The sequence below is a fragment of the Megachile rotundata genome, chromosome 13 (assembly GCF_050947335.1).
Source record: "Megachile rotundata isolate GNS110a chromosome 13, iyMegRotu1, whole genome shotgun sequence".
In the NCBI taxonomy this organism is placed as follows: Eukaryota; Metazoa; Arthropoda; class Insecta; order Hymenoptera; family Megachilidae; genus Megachile; species Megachile rotundata.
In genome coordinates this window covers 11,457,993-11,472,167 of record NC_134995.1, presented here as the reverse complement: position 1 = coordinate 11,472,167, position 14,175 = coordinate 11,457,993, and the positions used below count along the sequence as shown (strand labels likewise).

At 40.7% G+C, this 14,175-nt stretch overlaps 1 protein-coding gene across 6 annotated transcripts in view; it reads left to right on the top strand.

Annotated features, from left to right (window-relative positions):
* Mxd (MAX dimerization protein) overlaps positions 1-14,175 on the top strand; it is a 143,848-nt gene that overhangs the window by 9,588 nt on the left and 120,085 nt on the right. For 5 of the 6 annotated variants that reach the window (XM_076538821.1, XM_076538817.1, XM_076538818.1 and 2 more), the window contains one exon: positions 686-715. The exons of the other annotated variant lie outside the window; for it this stretch is intronic. In XM_076538821.1, coding sequence (XP_076394936.1) covers positions 686-715 — 30 coding nt within the window. The remainder of the gene's footprint in view (positions 1-685; positions 716-14,175) is intronic. 6 annotated transcript variants of the gene reach the window in all.

The following is a 14,175-nucleotide window of genomic DNA, read 5'->3' as shown; positions in this document are numbered from 1 at the left end:
AGCATGAGTAATCATTAAAGCCTAGACAAACGTACCGTTAATATTCATGCGGTAGCAAAAATAATATCGACAACTATTTCGCATTCAAAAATATGCAAGAGTCATTTGTAACGCGCTTTCTTTTCATTCTTTTTATTTTCAAGCTTTGAAAGCTACAACTGTCAGGACCAACTTGAAACGTTCCCGCGAATCGACCGATACAGTATCGTTTATAAAGCAACGTTGCAAAAGTTTGATAACTTTTGATACGGTTTGATAAATTTTCATCCGTGTTTATTATACGCGTCCTTCGCTGCGAGCGAATTTATCGGTGCACAGTCTCGTTTTGCAGTTTCGATTTCAAGTCGCTTTTACAGAAATTCCTGTTCAAACTATCTGTGTAACTATAAACCCGATTCAAAAAAAATCCTTCAACGATGAAAACATGGGAATTTTTAGCTGCAGCGTATTTTCGGTGTACAATTAATTAGAAAAAGTCCCCCTTTTTTAATTTGGTTCTTGGTTTAAAAGAAAGCTTTCACGTGTAATGGAACGCTTTATTTCCCTCCGACAGTTTTAATTTTCATCCGTGCTTCGAACCACGTTCTGTTTCCCCCTTATTTTTACTCCTTTTTTTCTTCGACGTCGCAAAGCAAACAATTTCAGCACTTTGAAGTCTAACAAGAACGTTCTTTATCCATTGCAGGACGACTCATAACGAGCTGGAGAAAAATAGGTGAGTACTTCATTTATCTCATTAACTTAATCCTATTCAACGACCTCTCGTTTTGTTTTTTTCTTCTACAATTAGAGAACGTGGCGTGCGTGGAACACGTTAAACTCCTCCGTACTCAGATTTTATTTTACAGTTACGCGAACGTTCATTTTTTTAAACGTGACCACGCGAATAAACATATTTAACCTTTGCACGATGAGTCCACTCAACGATTAATTTTGCACTCACATTTTTCTCACTCAAGTGTCGATTTACGAGATTCGACACTAAGTGCTTTCAAACAATAAATTCAAAATACTTAACCGTATTTTACTATGATTTATTAGGCGTCTCAGAACTACAATATTAAAACAAAAGTCTTATGTAAATTTGTTATAAATTAACTACGCAAATAATTCCAAAAGCGTATTTATGCGAGTGCGTCAGACTCGTGAAAGTACTGCAAGAGGTTAACAACCCCTGCAACCTTATTTATTGCACTCCGTTCGACCAGGAGATGTTCGAATAAAATTTTCCTAAGCGTAAACAGTTTGTACTCGTAGAAATCCCCCGAAGAGATCCGTTTGCGAACGAGGCGTTGTTTACAACAACAAAAGCTCGTTTAACAGAGGCGAAGAGAAGTAGAAGGTGGTGTCGCGATCTCCGTGGACAAACGATCGTCCTTCGCGTGTTAAATTGAAAGCAATTCACGCTTATCTCGCGTCGTTGCTCGCCGCGTACAAAAGGGTTCGGTGTTGTTAATTAACATGCGTGATACGTGTGATTAGAGTCCGACCCTTTTGTACAACGGGTCAGGAAAGTTCGAAATGGAGAGCCGGGCGGTACAATGGCCGACGGAGATGGTCCGTTCTGGTGGAACAGGTTTCCAAGGGTGCCTGTACTAACCCCGATTGTCGACGTGATTTATAGTAGTCGCAAGCCATACCGTTCTTGCTCTTTTCATGTTGTATGTACATAAAGGAGAAACGGTTTACCAGATAGTCACCACGAAAACGAGAAACTTTTGATTTGTTACTCGTTTAGGAGCCGCGGTCGAGACCTTCATGACGGGGACCGAATTGTTTGCGGCGAAGAATTTTCTCGGGTTTCGGGTAATTGAGGGATTCGCTAAATATTTTCCACTCGGAATTCAGAGTCTGGAATTTTTGGAAATAAATGGCTGCTGAAACTAGGCTGATTTGCGAGATGAAACCCCTTTCTAGGACTTTGTCCTCAGAATGGCTGGCTGAAACTAGGCTGATTTGTGAGATGCCCTTTCTAGGACTTTGTCCTCAGATTTTGGAATATTATTTTGAGAAAGTTACAAATTCGGAGCTCGCATAACTCTTTGGGGTGCGGTGGGATTAAAAGTGTCTACCTTTTTGATGTACAGCATGGTGCTACACTTCCCATCTCGAAATCTTTCAATAACTGCACGTGCATACTTTTATTTAAGTTGGTAATGTCTTCAAGCAATGTCACAAATGTGTTAGCAAAATAATAACATAACATCACATGACGTTATACCTTTATTAATAAAAATACACCAATTTTGTTTCATTTCACCCCTGTGCAACATGGCTCTATTTTTGATCTGAAATCTTGTGCCGCAAAGAGATAATAGTATTCAGAATAGCAGAAGTCGAGAAATTAGATAGCGTTTGAATTGTAAATCGCGTCACGAGTGTCATAAGGAGTTAAACAAACAGAGATACGCCGAAAAATTTGTTTGAAACTCGTTCCCCGAAGCTGGTCAGGTATGAGCAAGATTCCCGAGCGCGGTCCACGTCTTCGTTCTCCTCGAATTAGAAACAGAAGCCACGAACGTGCTTAGCCAACTAACTTGGGGGCAAAGGGAAACAAACATTCGATAAACGGTGCGGTTACTGGGCAAAGAGCAGAAACAATTTCGATCGAAAGGATACCCATTAAACTGTGCTAGCATTTACCCTCACCCTTTTTCTCTTCCAAGTATTTGATCTCATCTTTGATTCCCTTGATCGCGTAGAGATCATCCTTTCCGATGAAACGGTATTGGATGAAAAACGGCTATTTAACTTTGCATATACCTTAAGCCTTGCATCATATCTCTGTTCGACTAGTTCGTTTAAAAATCCTTCAGATTTCAAGTTGCAAGAAATGTAATTTTGAAATTTCTACTAGAGGTGAAATGGGTTTCTATCTGGGACAAGGACTCTATAACCCCTTGCCGTGCCATTTATTTGTGAGGTGCGTCGGTCAAGACTAACCATTCAGGACTATAACATTAAAACGAACAAAGAAAATGAAAATGTTCTAAGTATTTTATATTCAGGGATCCTTGACAACGCAAATTATTCTAAAATTCAAGTTGAAGAGTATTCAAAATTTGAGTAACATTAATCACATTTGAGTTGTGAGTGCGTCACGAGTGAGACTCGTCAAAGCACGGGAAGGGGTTAATAATCGATGACGATAATCTCGATCTCTAACGAATTTCGAAGGAACGATTCATATTGGAGTAATTCGAGTTGTTGAACCGTGTTTTACAGATGTAGCGTGGGTACACCGTGTATAAAGGTAAAAAATCGAGGCTTTGTCGTTGGCTGGTAGACCTTTTTTGCCAGGAACAGCCAGAGAACGAGAAGTTTGCATGGTAGAGAGCATACAGGGACAGAGAGACGGTTTGCAGTGGGCAGGGGTTAGGGTAGAGAGACGAGGTGAAACAGAGAGAGGGTGAGAGTGTACCAACCGTGGGGAGAGAGAGTCTATCGATTTTTTTTGTCCCCAAGCGACGAAACCATGGACGGGAGGTAGGGAAGGTGGTGCGTGGCACAGAAACGGCCAATGTAAAAGCCCACATCGCCAACCAAAGACCCACGTTACACCACGTAGTTACGTTACATAACGAAACGCGGGCCACGAGACGTTCATGGAATCCGTGGCACACGAGCACCGACTTCTCTCTCTTCGTCTCTCTCTTTCGTGTCGACCTCGCAACGTTTAACATCCGCGCCGATTTCGCTATTTTTGAACCGTGCATCGCGAAATTCGCTTTTCGACCAACGGACTCGATCCGTCTTCTTTTTCCAGTGTTTTCGATCGATCACTTCCGATCGATATCGTATTGTCCGGTTCTCTCGCCTGGATCGACTCCCCACCAGGGAATTTTTACTACTTCGAAAACTTGGCATCTGGAGATTTCGGGATTTCGAACTTCGAAGATTGGGACATTTTGTAACCCCAATTTTAGAGTCCTTCGGAACATTTTTCTTAATATCGTATCCTATTTTGAGACTCGAGGTGTTTTCGTTTTATAACCTAACACGCGTATAAAAGTTCGAACTCGAAAAGTCGGATAAAGATTTGGCCGTCCTCTATGCTCCACAGGTTGAACCTGTATGCAGCAGAGGTAGCTCTATACCGATAGAAAAGCTCGATTTAGCAGGAACGGATTTACCGATCCTTCAACTGGAAATTTAACCATGTTCCTGAAACTTTGTTACATCTGATTATTAATAAAGGAAAATGTAGATACGAGGTATCACTCGGTGTGGAAGAGGATAAGTAATCAGACAGGAACGATGGAAACTGAATTTAATCCAGAACCCAGTCCGGATCTATTAGGTCCAAGTAGAAATTTACCCAGCGTATAATCGAATGTTGCAACTTTGTCGGATTTCACGATTCGTTCGTGAAAATATCGATATGGGCTGCTTGGAATAGCATCATATGCAATGTAGATTAGGATAAGTTATCTGGTGGGACGTTGGTAATCGAATTTGGCCCAGACCGGCTCCGTTAGGTCCAAATGGAATTCCAGCGAATGCGCATTGAAATCGGCTCGGCTACAATTTGTTCGCAAAAATATCGTAGGATGCTTAAAATCGTTGTTAACAATCATGTGCAATGCAAATAAGTTGATGGAAATTGAACTGTGGAAAGTGGAAATAACTTTGTTAATTTGTCCATGAAAAAATTGATGAGGACTTAGACTGGCAGTAGAATAGGAGGGGATAGAAATCTGACCCAGATCTAGTTCAGACATGTTAGATCCAAATAGAAATCTGCTGCTTGCTCGAAGATCTTGTGCAAAATAAGAGGTTGAAAATTTCAATCTTTTTAACACTGAAACTACCAAATCCACAAGTACCTTATTATAGGGTGCACATTTTGTTAAAATACATTCCTTCAAATCAACATTGATTTTCATTAAGATAAAGAATAAATGTGTGCGCTAATTAATGTTTCATTTGATTATTTATTCTTTAACTTCATTTTTAATTTCAAGTTAAGTGCACATTAAATGCCGGTAGGTTTAGTGTTAAATATCCCACGTGTACTCAAAATTCTTTCTCGACCCACAGTTTGCGAGTCTCTTTACTAAGTTGCATATCACTAGATGCTTCGAATAGTATTTGTGAATCTGACACAGAGTCCAGTTCTAACCTACGTAACCTATGCCCCATCCATGTAAGTATGGATGTATTTAATTCTTGAAGAGCACACATCACTACTCGAATGTGGACAATTTGTTAAACCGTTCTCAGAATCGCATCGTTTGTAAGTCGGTATAATTTGTTAAGCAAGAGCGATCGAAAGTCTGCATGTAACCCAGACCTAGATCGGGTCTTCCAATAAGCGGACTCAAGTTCATTTAGGTACGATTATCGGTCGAGATTTCTCCGCGATCGATCGAGAATACGTCAGGACTCAGGTTCCCCGCGTTTTCTCGAGACTCCGCGGAATTACCGGGCGAAACAGGTCGGGTAATCATACTCTAGGAAACCGATCCGCATTCACTGCGGCTCTTGATTTACGTTTCTTTAAACCTCAAATAGAAGCGGTCTTTATACTCGATAGAATTACAAGCAAAATGGGTCGAATAATCACGCTCTCGGAGACTGATTCACGTTCACCGCAATGGACAACTGTTTCGTGATACAAAGCCTTCTTTATACACCCATTCGAAATATTTCGAAACATTGTTTAGGCATTTACGAGTAGTATACTAGAATTCGAGCGTAACTGTTCTTGCGTCGTAATTAATTAATTCTTGCCGCGTCTAATTTCTACGCGATCGGTGTGCGAACGCGCGTAACGGTCCATTTGCTAGAATACGTTTTATCTCGCGCGATATTTTTACGTTGGCGTATTCGTTATTAGCCTAACATCTGTGTCGTAACGTATAGAAATTTGTGTCGAACGATCGAAGGGGTTAACAGGTTAAAACGGTGTACGCGGTGTCTATCCTGTTACCAGGAGAGAAGGGTGGACTCGGTTTGCACGCGTGGTTGTTTTAAAGCGTTCGAGCTGTCGGCGTGACATGCGTGCACGGTAATTTCCAATCGCAATAGTATGTCATCAGGAACACGACAGAAGGCCTTTGCCGAGGGTGCATGCAAAGTGACCGCGTCGCGGTTCACGCACGGTTTCAGGCCTGCGCCCAGGACCCGCAGGATAATGGCAGGAATTTTAATTAATTGCTATAATAACTGCGCGTCGTGTTCACCAGGAGGGTGAATTTGCATTTGTTTTCGCCGGCAACAACGATAACGGACGCGGCTCGCGACGATTGTCCGTGCGAGAGAACACCGTTTCCGGAAGTGACCGGAAGCTCGGATACAAATGGAAATTTTCGTTTTGATCCTCGAACGATACTAGATGCTCCCGCGCGATATTTCCCCGTCGAACCGGGCTCTGATCGTCGCTGTAATCTTGTCGATGCTCCAGAAACGTTTATCGTTAAAGCGGTCGGAGACGAATAACCGAATTACGAATTTATGCGTCGTATCGTTCGAGCAGAGTCTATGGACCTCGAAGAATCGTGAGTGCGTATTTATCGTGGATGGTTGTTAAAAAAGAAGATAAAGATAATGATACTCGGCTCGATGAACTCGAGGTTCTTGACCTTAACAAACATCGTTCTAACACTTTTATTGCCAGCTTGTATTCCATGAAAATTACTCGAGGTCGCGATGTTAATTTCAGTAAATTGCACGGTATTCACGCTCTCGAACAACAAATAGTCTCTGTTAACGTTTATAAACATTTGATAATTATGAAAGTTACGATAACGCGCGATGCACGGACTAGCTCCATAATTTCGATAAAGAATCGCTGTTCCCGAGCTTTATAGAACCGTCGGTGCGTATAAAAACGTTACTCGTCAAAGGGATCATAAATCTTGCCAGTTATATATCGTCGTTCTGTCGATACGTTCGAAACGATCAAGACCGAAGATGAAGTTGAAATAACCGAGAACAAGCGAGACTTCGTGCGGATATCTCGTTACGTCAACTTCCGTTGGAAAAGATTCGTGCTCCGTTGATACGGAATAACTACATGATGTCTGCCGCGTGTTAACGAAACGATACGAACGGAACTCTTTGTCATGGATCTTCATTTTCTCGTTTCCTGCCTCCGTCCAATTCCATTCGTTCCGTTTCATTGAAGTTATCACGAAATTTCTTCGATTCGGAACGATTGTCACCGCGTACAGACTTCCATTAACACCGTAATTTCTGCTCGAAATATATGGCTCATTAACGTATCGTTTATTTATCGGCAACATCCTAGCGGTATAACACGCAGTGATATATAGCGCGTTGCGATATAACGCCGTTATATATAACGCACGATGATATTACGCGCTGCAGTACCTCGATGATATATTGCGTGAAGCGATCGTTGTAAAACACGTGAAAGTCTAACACATAGTTATACAGTACGTGGCGATATAACGTGTGGCGATTCAGTGTGTAGGTGAGTAACGTATGGTAGTCTAACCTGCAGCTATACAGCGTGTGGCAATATAACGCGAGACAATATAACACGTGGCAATATAACGCGAGACAATATAACACGTGGCAATATAACGCGAGACGATATATCGCGTGGTAATTCAGCATATAGATGAGCAACGTGTGGTAGTTTAATCTGTAACTATATTGCGCATGGTAATATAACGCGTGGCAATATAACACGTGGCAATATAATGCGAGACGATATAACGCGTGGTAATTCAGCATATAGATGAGCAACGTGTGGTAGTCTAAAGTATAGTAATACAACGCGTTGTAATATAACGCGTGGCAATATAACGCGAGACGATACAACGCGTGGTAGTCTAAAGTATAGTAATACAGCGCGTTGTAATATAACGCGTGGCAATATAACGCGTGGCAATATAACGCGTGGCAATATAACGCGTGGCAATATAACGCGTGGCAATATAACGCGTGGTAATATAACGCGAGGCAATATAACGCGAGACGATATAACGCGTGGTAGTCTAAAGTATAGTAATACAGCGCGTTGTAATATAACGCGTGGCAATATAACGCGTGGCAATATAACGCGTGGCAATATAACGCGTGGCAATATAACGCGTGGCAATATAACGCGTGGTAATATAACGCGAGGCAATATAACGCGAGACGACATAACGCGTGGTAGTCTAAAGTATAGTAATACAGCGCGTTGTAATATAACGCGTGGCGATATAACGCGTGGCAATATAACGCGTGGTAATATAACGCGAGGCAATATAACGCGAGACGATATAACGCGTGGTAATTCAGTATATAGATGAGCAACGTGTGGTAGTCTAAAGTATAGTAATACAGCGCGTTGTAATATAACACGAGGCGATATAGTGCGAGACCATACAGCGCGTTGTAATATAACACGAGGCGATATAGTGCGAGACCATACAACGCGTGGTAATACAGCATATAGGTGAGCAACGTGTGGGAGTCTAAACCATAGTTATACAGCGCGTGGCAATATAACGCGTGACAATATAACGCGTGGTAATACAGCATAGGTGAGCAACGCACAGTAATGTAACCCATACTGCAATACACAATGCATAGCACTATAACGCGCGGCGATATAAGAACGTAAGAGAAACGTTTGCTCGGCGAATGGCTGCAACGTGCCGTGCATGCTCATTTTCAGGATGGTATTCGATGCGTTAAGGACACAACGCGTAATGTTTTCTTCTCGGACTAGCGATTGATTTCGCCCGTATGACGAGGACATTGGGAAAGTGGGCCGTCACAGGTGCATATGTATGCAACTCGCGCAGCGATCGCGCAAACGACAGGGCCAATGACACGTTGTCCTAAATTTGGCGCGTTGCGCCGCGTCTAAAATAAATCCGCGGTCAAATTTTCCACGGGAACGCGGTGATTTGTTAATCGACGTTTCCCGTGCACCGTCACGCCACGTTCTTCATTGTTCTCGCTGCTCGCTCGCTGTTTTCAAACGAATACTTAAACAGGGACCTTGATTCCGATTCGATTATTCCTTTCGACGTGTAATATTAGTTTTCGGAGTTCTGTTTACTTTGCGAGATGGTGTGGGTTAGGAACAACGGTACGAGTACCTCCTTTCCGCGATCGTTTTCTTTAAAACATCGTGTTTGTTATGTCATGTCGAGGCTGATTATTTAGGTACAGCAAAACAGAATGTAAAAATGATACGCTCGAAAGAATTGCTCGATTAGCCAGACATTCCCAAAGATGATTGTCTGGTCACGCAGTGACCACGTTCAGAGAGGAACAACGGCTGTTAATAAACTTAATGCCTACCTGCTGCATCGACACGGTGGTTGCATAACGATAAACAGTCACTAATGTTCGTAATTGTAGTTAACCGACGCCTAATGCGGGCTTATTAGCCTGCAGACACAGAAAGGATCCTCGTTACAACGATTGACGAACAATGCCTGTTCCCTGGCCCGTTTCGATCCTCGATTTACGCTCCCTTTTATTACCTACCCGATTGTTCGTGATTCTCGTCTCGAATCTTCGTTTATTTATCTTGCCGCTGTAATTACCTCTTAATGGTACATTTTCCGACGCGGTCGATTATTAACCATTTTTAATGTTTATCCAATTAAGCTTTGTTTATTCGTTTACTATCAAATTTGAAAATTCGGGAAAATCAGAATTTCGGGAGTTTTTAAAAGCACGATATTTTCGAGATGAAAACGCGACGGTGATATAAATACAGGCGCGATAAAAGAGACTCGGCAATTTTCTGGGTTGAAAGGGTTAAAATAACAGCTCGTATCGAGCCCACTTCCATCGTCAAAAACACGTAGCGATTTTTAAAAAGAGCAAACAGACCGCTATCGTTTTGCTCCTATCTCGGGTCTTGCAAACACGCGGTGCAAAATTCAAGTCCAATTTCGAAACGTGTTTTTTTATTACAGCAACGTATCAGGCGAATAAACGCAACTTTAAATAACGGTTATTAGTCTCCTTTAACTTGGCGAAGTAGAACGCGTCAGTTTTTAATGGGCTCGGAAAGGTGGCAAGAAAACGCGGCATAGCGTGAACGGAGCAAAAGAGGAAGAAAAAAAAAATCATTCGTACGGGCGAAAATTAAGCGACGAGTGGACCTACGGGGAAACACGACAACCAGACAATTCCTGACCAATTTCAAATGCATTGAATTTTTAAGCGGCCTCCCCTTTGTGCCGCTCCTGCGCTTTACACCCGACTTCCGGTTGCAGCCTCATTTTTCCCCGATCAAAAGAAATAAGTGTTCGGAAATCGCTCCGAATTTCTTTTTCCCTCGGACAATTGCAGGCCCGATATATCGAGATGAATAAATCGAAGATTTATCGGGAGAAACCTTTGCCCTCTAAGATATTCAATATTCTGCTTATTTACGACCGTGCACTCTTCGATCGATTTCGCTCTTTCACAATTACTTTCTCTTTTTTAATCTCCGCTTTTTTAATCGGCTTTAATGTTATAGAAATAATTGCATAACTTTATGAATGAAATTTTTAACCGTGCGATTTTTGACAACAAGATAATGAACGAAATTTTCCGCTTTATAAATCTTACGATTCTCGTCGAATCGTAATTACATAACTTTATAAAATGGGTCAGTAAAACGTGGGTGACACTCAAAGTATTAAACATCGTGTTTAACTCTTCCTTCTGCTAAAACGTTCAAGATAAAGAAGCGCTGGGAAAAGAATGGAGAGAAAGTACCGTGTCCTATATAATCTTACGACAGAATTCGCTTCGTTATGCTCTCTACGTTACAATCGGATATTATTTAAGATTCCGTTTCTTTTAACGGGCCTCGATTCTGTCGAACTTCGAAAACAAATTTCTCACGGTCATCCGAAGAGTTGATCACGATCGCGGAATCTTATCGGTGATCGATGAGTCAAGAAATTTTTATTATATCAGGTAATGATTCCGAAGACGAGTAAAATTTATTACGTGTCTCGTAATTTTGGCGCGTTGGGCAGATACGGTTGCATGCATTAAGTGAGCGCATACATAAGTGTATGCATCTTTTAAATCTGATAAATGCATGTACTTAGGCGGAGCATGGTGATGAAGCAGTGTAAATGCACCGCTCTGAAACGTGTACATGAAGTACCTACATACGTATACAACGTATATGGCCAAGAATAAACGATCGATGTTATTTGCGCGGTTGGCCCGATGTTAAATTAATTATTTGCCACACGCCACGATACTCGACGCGATGTATTACGTTCGATGAAAATCGTTGAATGAATATTCACTACGGAAATACCGGGCGAATTGCACGTTTTAGACGTTTTAAACCCTTTAATCGATTATTATTACAATTCAGAACTTTCTTTTTGTGAATCTTCGATTTTTAGGTTACAAGCTTATACTCTTACTGGAATTTGTCTCTTGTAGTTATTGCTTTCGTATTGTTTGTAACCCGTTAATGATTCCTTGAAGTGTGAGCGAATGGGGGTTGCAAGTTGAATGCATCATTGCTGTGAATGTTCGTTTAACACTAAAACTACCAAACCGGTCAAATGACCGCTACACAAGTTCCTTGTTATAAGGCACTTTTTATTGAAGTATATTTCGTGAAATCAGAATTGATTTTCATTAAGATAAAAAATAAATGTATGTACTAATTTATGTTTCATCGTTTGTTTATTTCATTTTTAATTTCAAATTAAGTACACATTATATGTCGGTAGGTTTAGTGTTAATTCTCAGTCAGTTTTATGTTACCCTTGAACGTGTATGTTCAGGGGTTATGTGAAATAAAATACAGTTCAATAATTATATTTATAAATGGAAAAATAAACGATGAAGGAACCTATAGTAGAACAAAACGGGTGCACGGTTAGAACTGAAAAGAACTGCAATGATAGTACATGTGTCTATACCTGGAGTACTCGCTCCAAACCCTAATTAGACAATGACTTCCAAGGATGTAGGGTTTTCTAAAAACAGTTAAAGCATGGTCAAGGCTTCAACAGTGTATAATTTCCTTTGAAAAATTAATTAAATGTTTAAATATTGTTCTGTGAATCAATGTCCATTCAGTAAAAAGTTTCTACACCCTTCTATATCCACATTTTCGTATTAATTTCTCTGGAATTCGCAACTACCGTAATCCAGGATTAGTTGCTGTAGAATTGAACGTTATAATCTCGCTGGAAATATTAGCTTCGTAAATATTGTAATACGCAATATCACTAGATTCATAAATATCTTATTGGATATTAATTTCGAACGTTTCACAGTAATTTTCGAAAGGGAACGCGTAAGGAAACGTTTTATCGATCGTGTTTATCTGCTCGTAAAGAAACGGTTTCGAACTCTGTGCCACGAGAGTCGAACGTTGAAAACGCGTCACTTGTTTTCGAAAGCGTTATTGAACGTCGAGAATTTACGGTAACGTGATCATCACGTGGTTAACAATAGAAAGATAAGATAGCCCGTAAAATATGTGAAAGTTAGATAAAGAGAAGTGCATACGCGAGTATCGCGGAGAACGAGAAACAAAGAGGGCGGGGAAACGTCAGAGAAAACTCGATCGAAATTGACATACGTCCGTTGTTTACCGCCAACTGCCCACGATTATGGACTTCTGATAGCCTTTTAACATAATGCGAATAGGCACGTGCACTCTCCAAAACCGAATGCCATTCAAATTTCTAGATACCGATATTTCGAATATAAAATATCAACGCATGTTCAAATTTGATCTTAAGGGGGGATCCTGCTTTAGGAGCCCTAAAAAGAGCGTTTTTTAGGGAATTTTTTTAGGACAGAAAAAATAAGGTGACCCTAATGAACTTTTTAGATTATTTTACTACATGTTTGAAGAAGAAAAAAAGAATTTTTGTACAGAAAAATATTCAAACGCAGCCGATTTTTATGCACGTCTGTGCAACGCCTTTCAATTGCAGTCTCCAATCGGCGGGAAAGATGCAGTTCGTAATTTTCGTCTGAAATTAAAAAACCAAAGAGAATTCTAATTTTCATAGTCTTCCCTTCTATTTGAACCAAAAAAAATCACGAAAAATATTTTTAAACAACTTTTTTAGCAAGTTGAAACAATTTTTTTTTTCAAAAAAAGGAAAATTTTCTTCAAACCTGAGAAAATTTTACAATTTCACAATTTTTTTGGTTTTTCTTAGTTCAAACATGTAGTAAAATAATCTAAAAAGTTCACTAGGGTCACCTTTTTTTTTCTATCCTAAAAAAATTCCCTAAAAAAAAACGCTCTTTTTAGGGCTCCTAAAGCAGGATCCCCCGTTAAAAATTTCTGACATGGTACATTTTCAAATCCCCGGCCATAAATCACCAGAGAAGCTGTTTACCCGTATCGAATCTTTTTATCGACACGATAGAGCGTCGATCCGTAATCTCGTGATATCGATAGATGTTAATGGCATTGACCTCGAGCTTTGGAGGAGCGAGAAAAAATTGCCGGCTGCAAAATGCGTTAACAGATTGCTCGTTCATTCTTTGATTCGAATCGCGTTTGGTCGAGCAGCTGGCAGTTTTCGTCCGAGTGGTCGCGAGTTCGCGAGTTCCATCCTCGATTATCGAGCGACTCTGCTGCTCCGGTGAGTTGCTGAATTTAATCGTGATTGACATTCTCATTTATTTCAAGTTTGATCCCCGGCCAAGTACTTTCTGCCGTTCGCATTTTAATGCGTTCCCTGCGCTCGTTGCCTCGTTCAATTACGGAGATCGGTCGACTTTCCGCCTCGCGGTATTCCAACGTTAAAAGGCTCCGTTTTATTCGCCCGTTACTTTTGTCGCCATTTTTGCACTTAGAACTTCTTCACACAATTATTCCATTTTTATTCGATGTTATACGTTGTTCTTCGATTAATTACATACGGGTACAGATGTTTAGGTCAATGTTATGAAGGAACAATATCGAATCACGGATAGTCAAAATAATAAAGATAATTTCCATTGCGCACAAATGTTATGAAGGAACAATATCATCGAATCACGGATAGTCAAAATTTTTAATAAATTTCCATTGCGCACAAATTAACTTACTATCTAAGCTTCAAACAGAAGTACCTTCAGGGGGCACCAACACTGTAACCCACAAAAAATACGAAATAAAATGGAATCGATCGCGAAGCACGGTTTACCCGAAATGCTCGGTAAAGATCGAGTGGTGGAGGGTGAGAGCGGAACAGAGAGAGAAGGGTAGAAGGAACC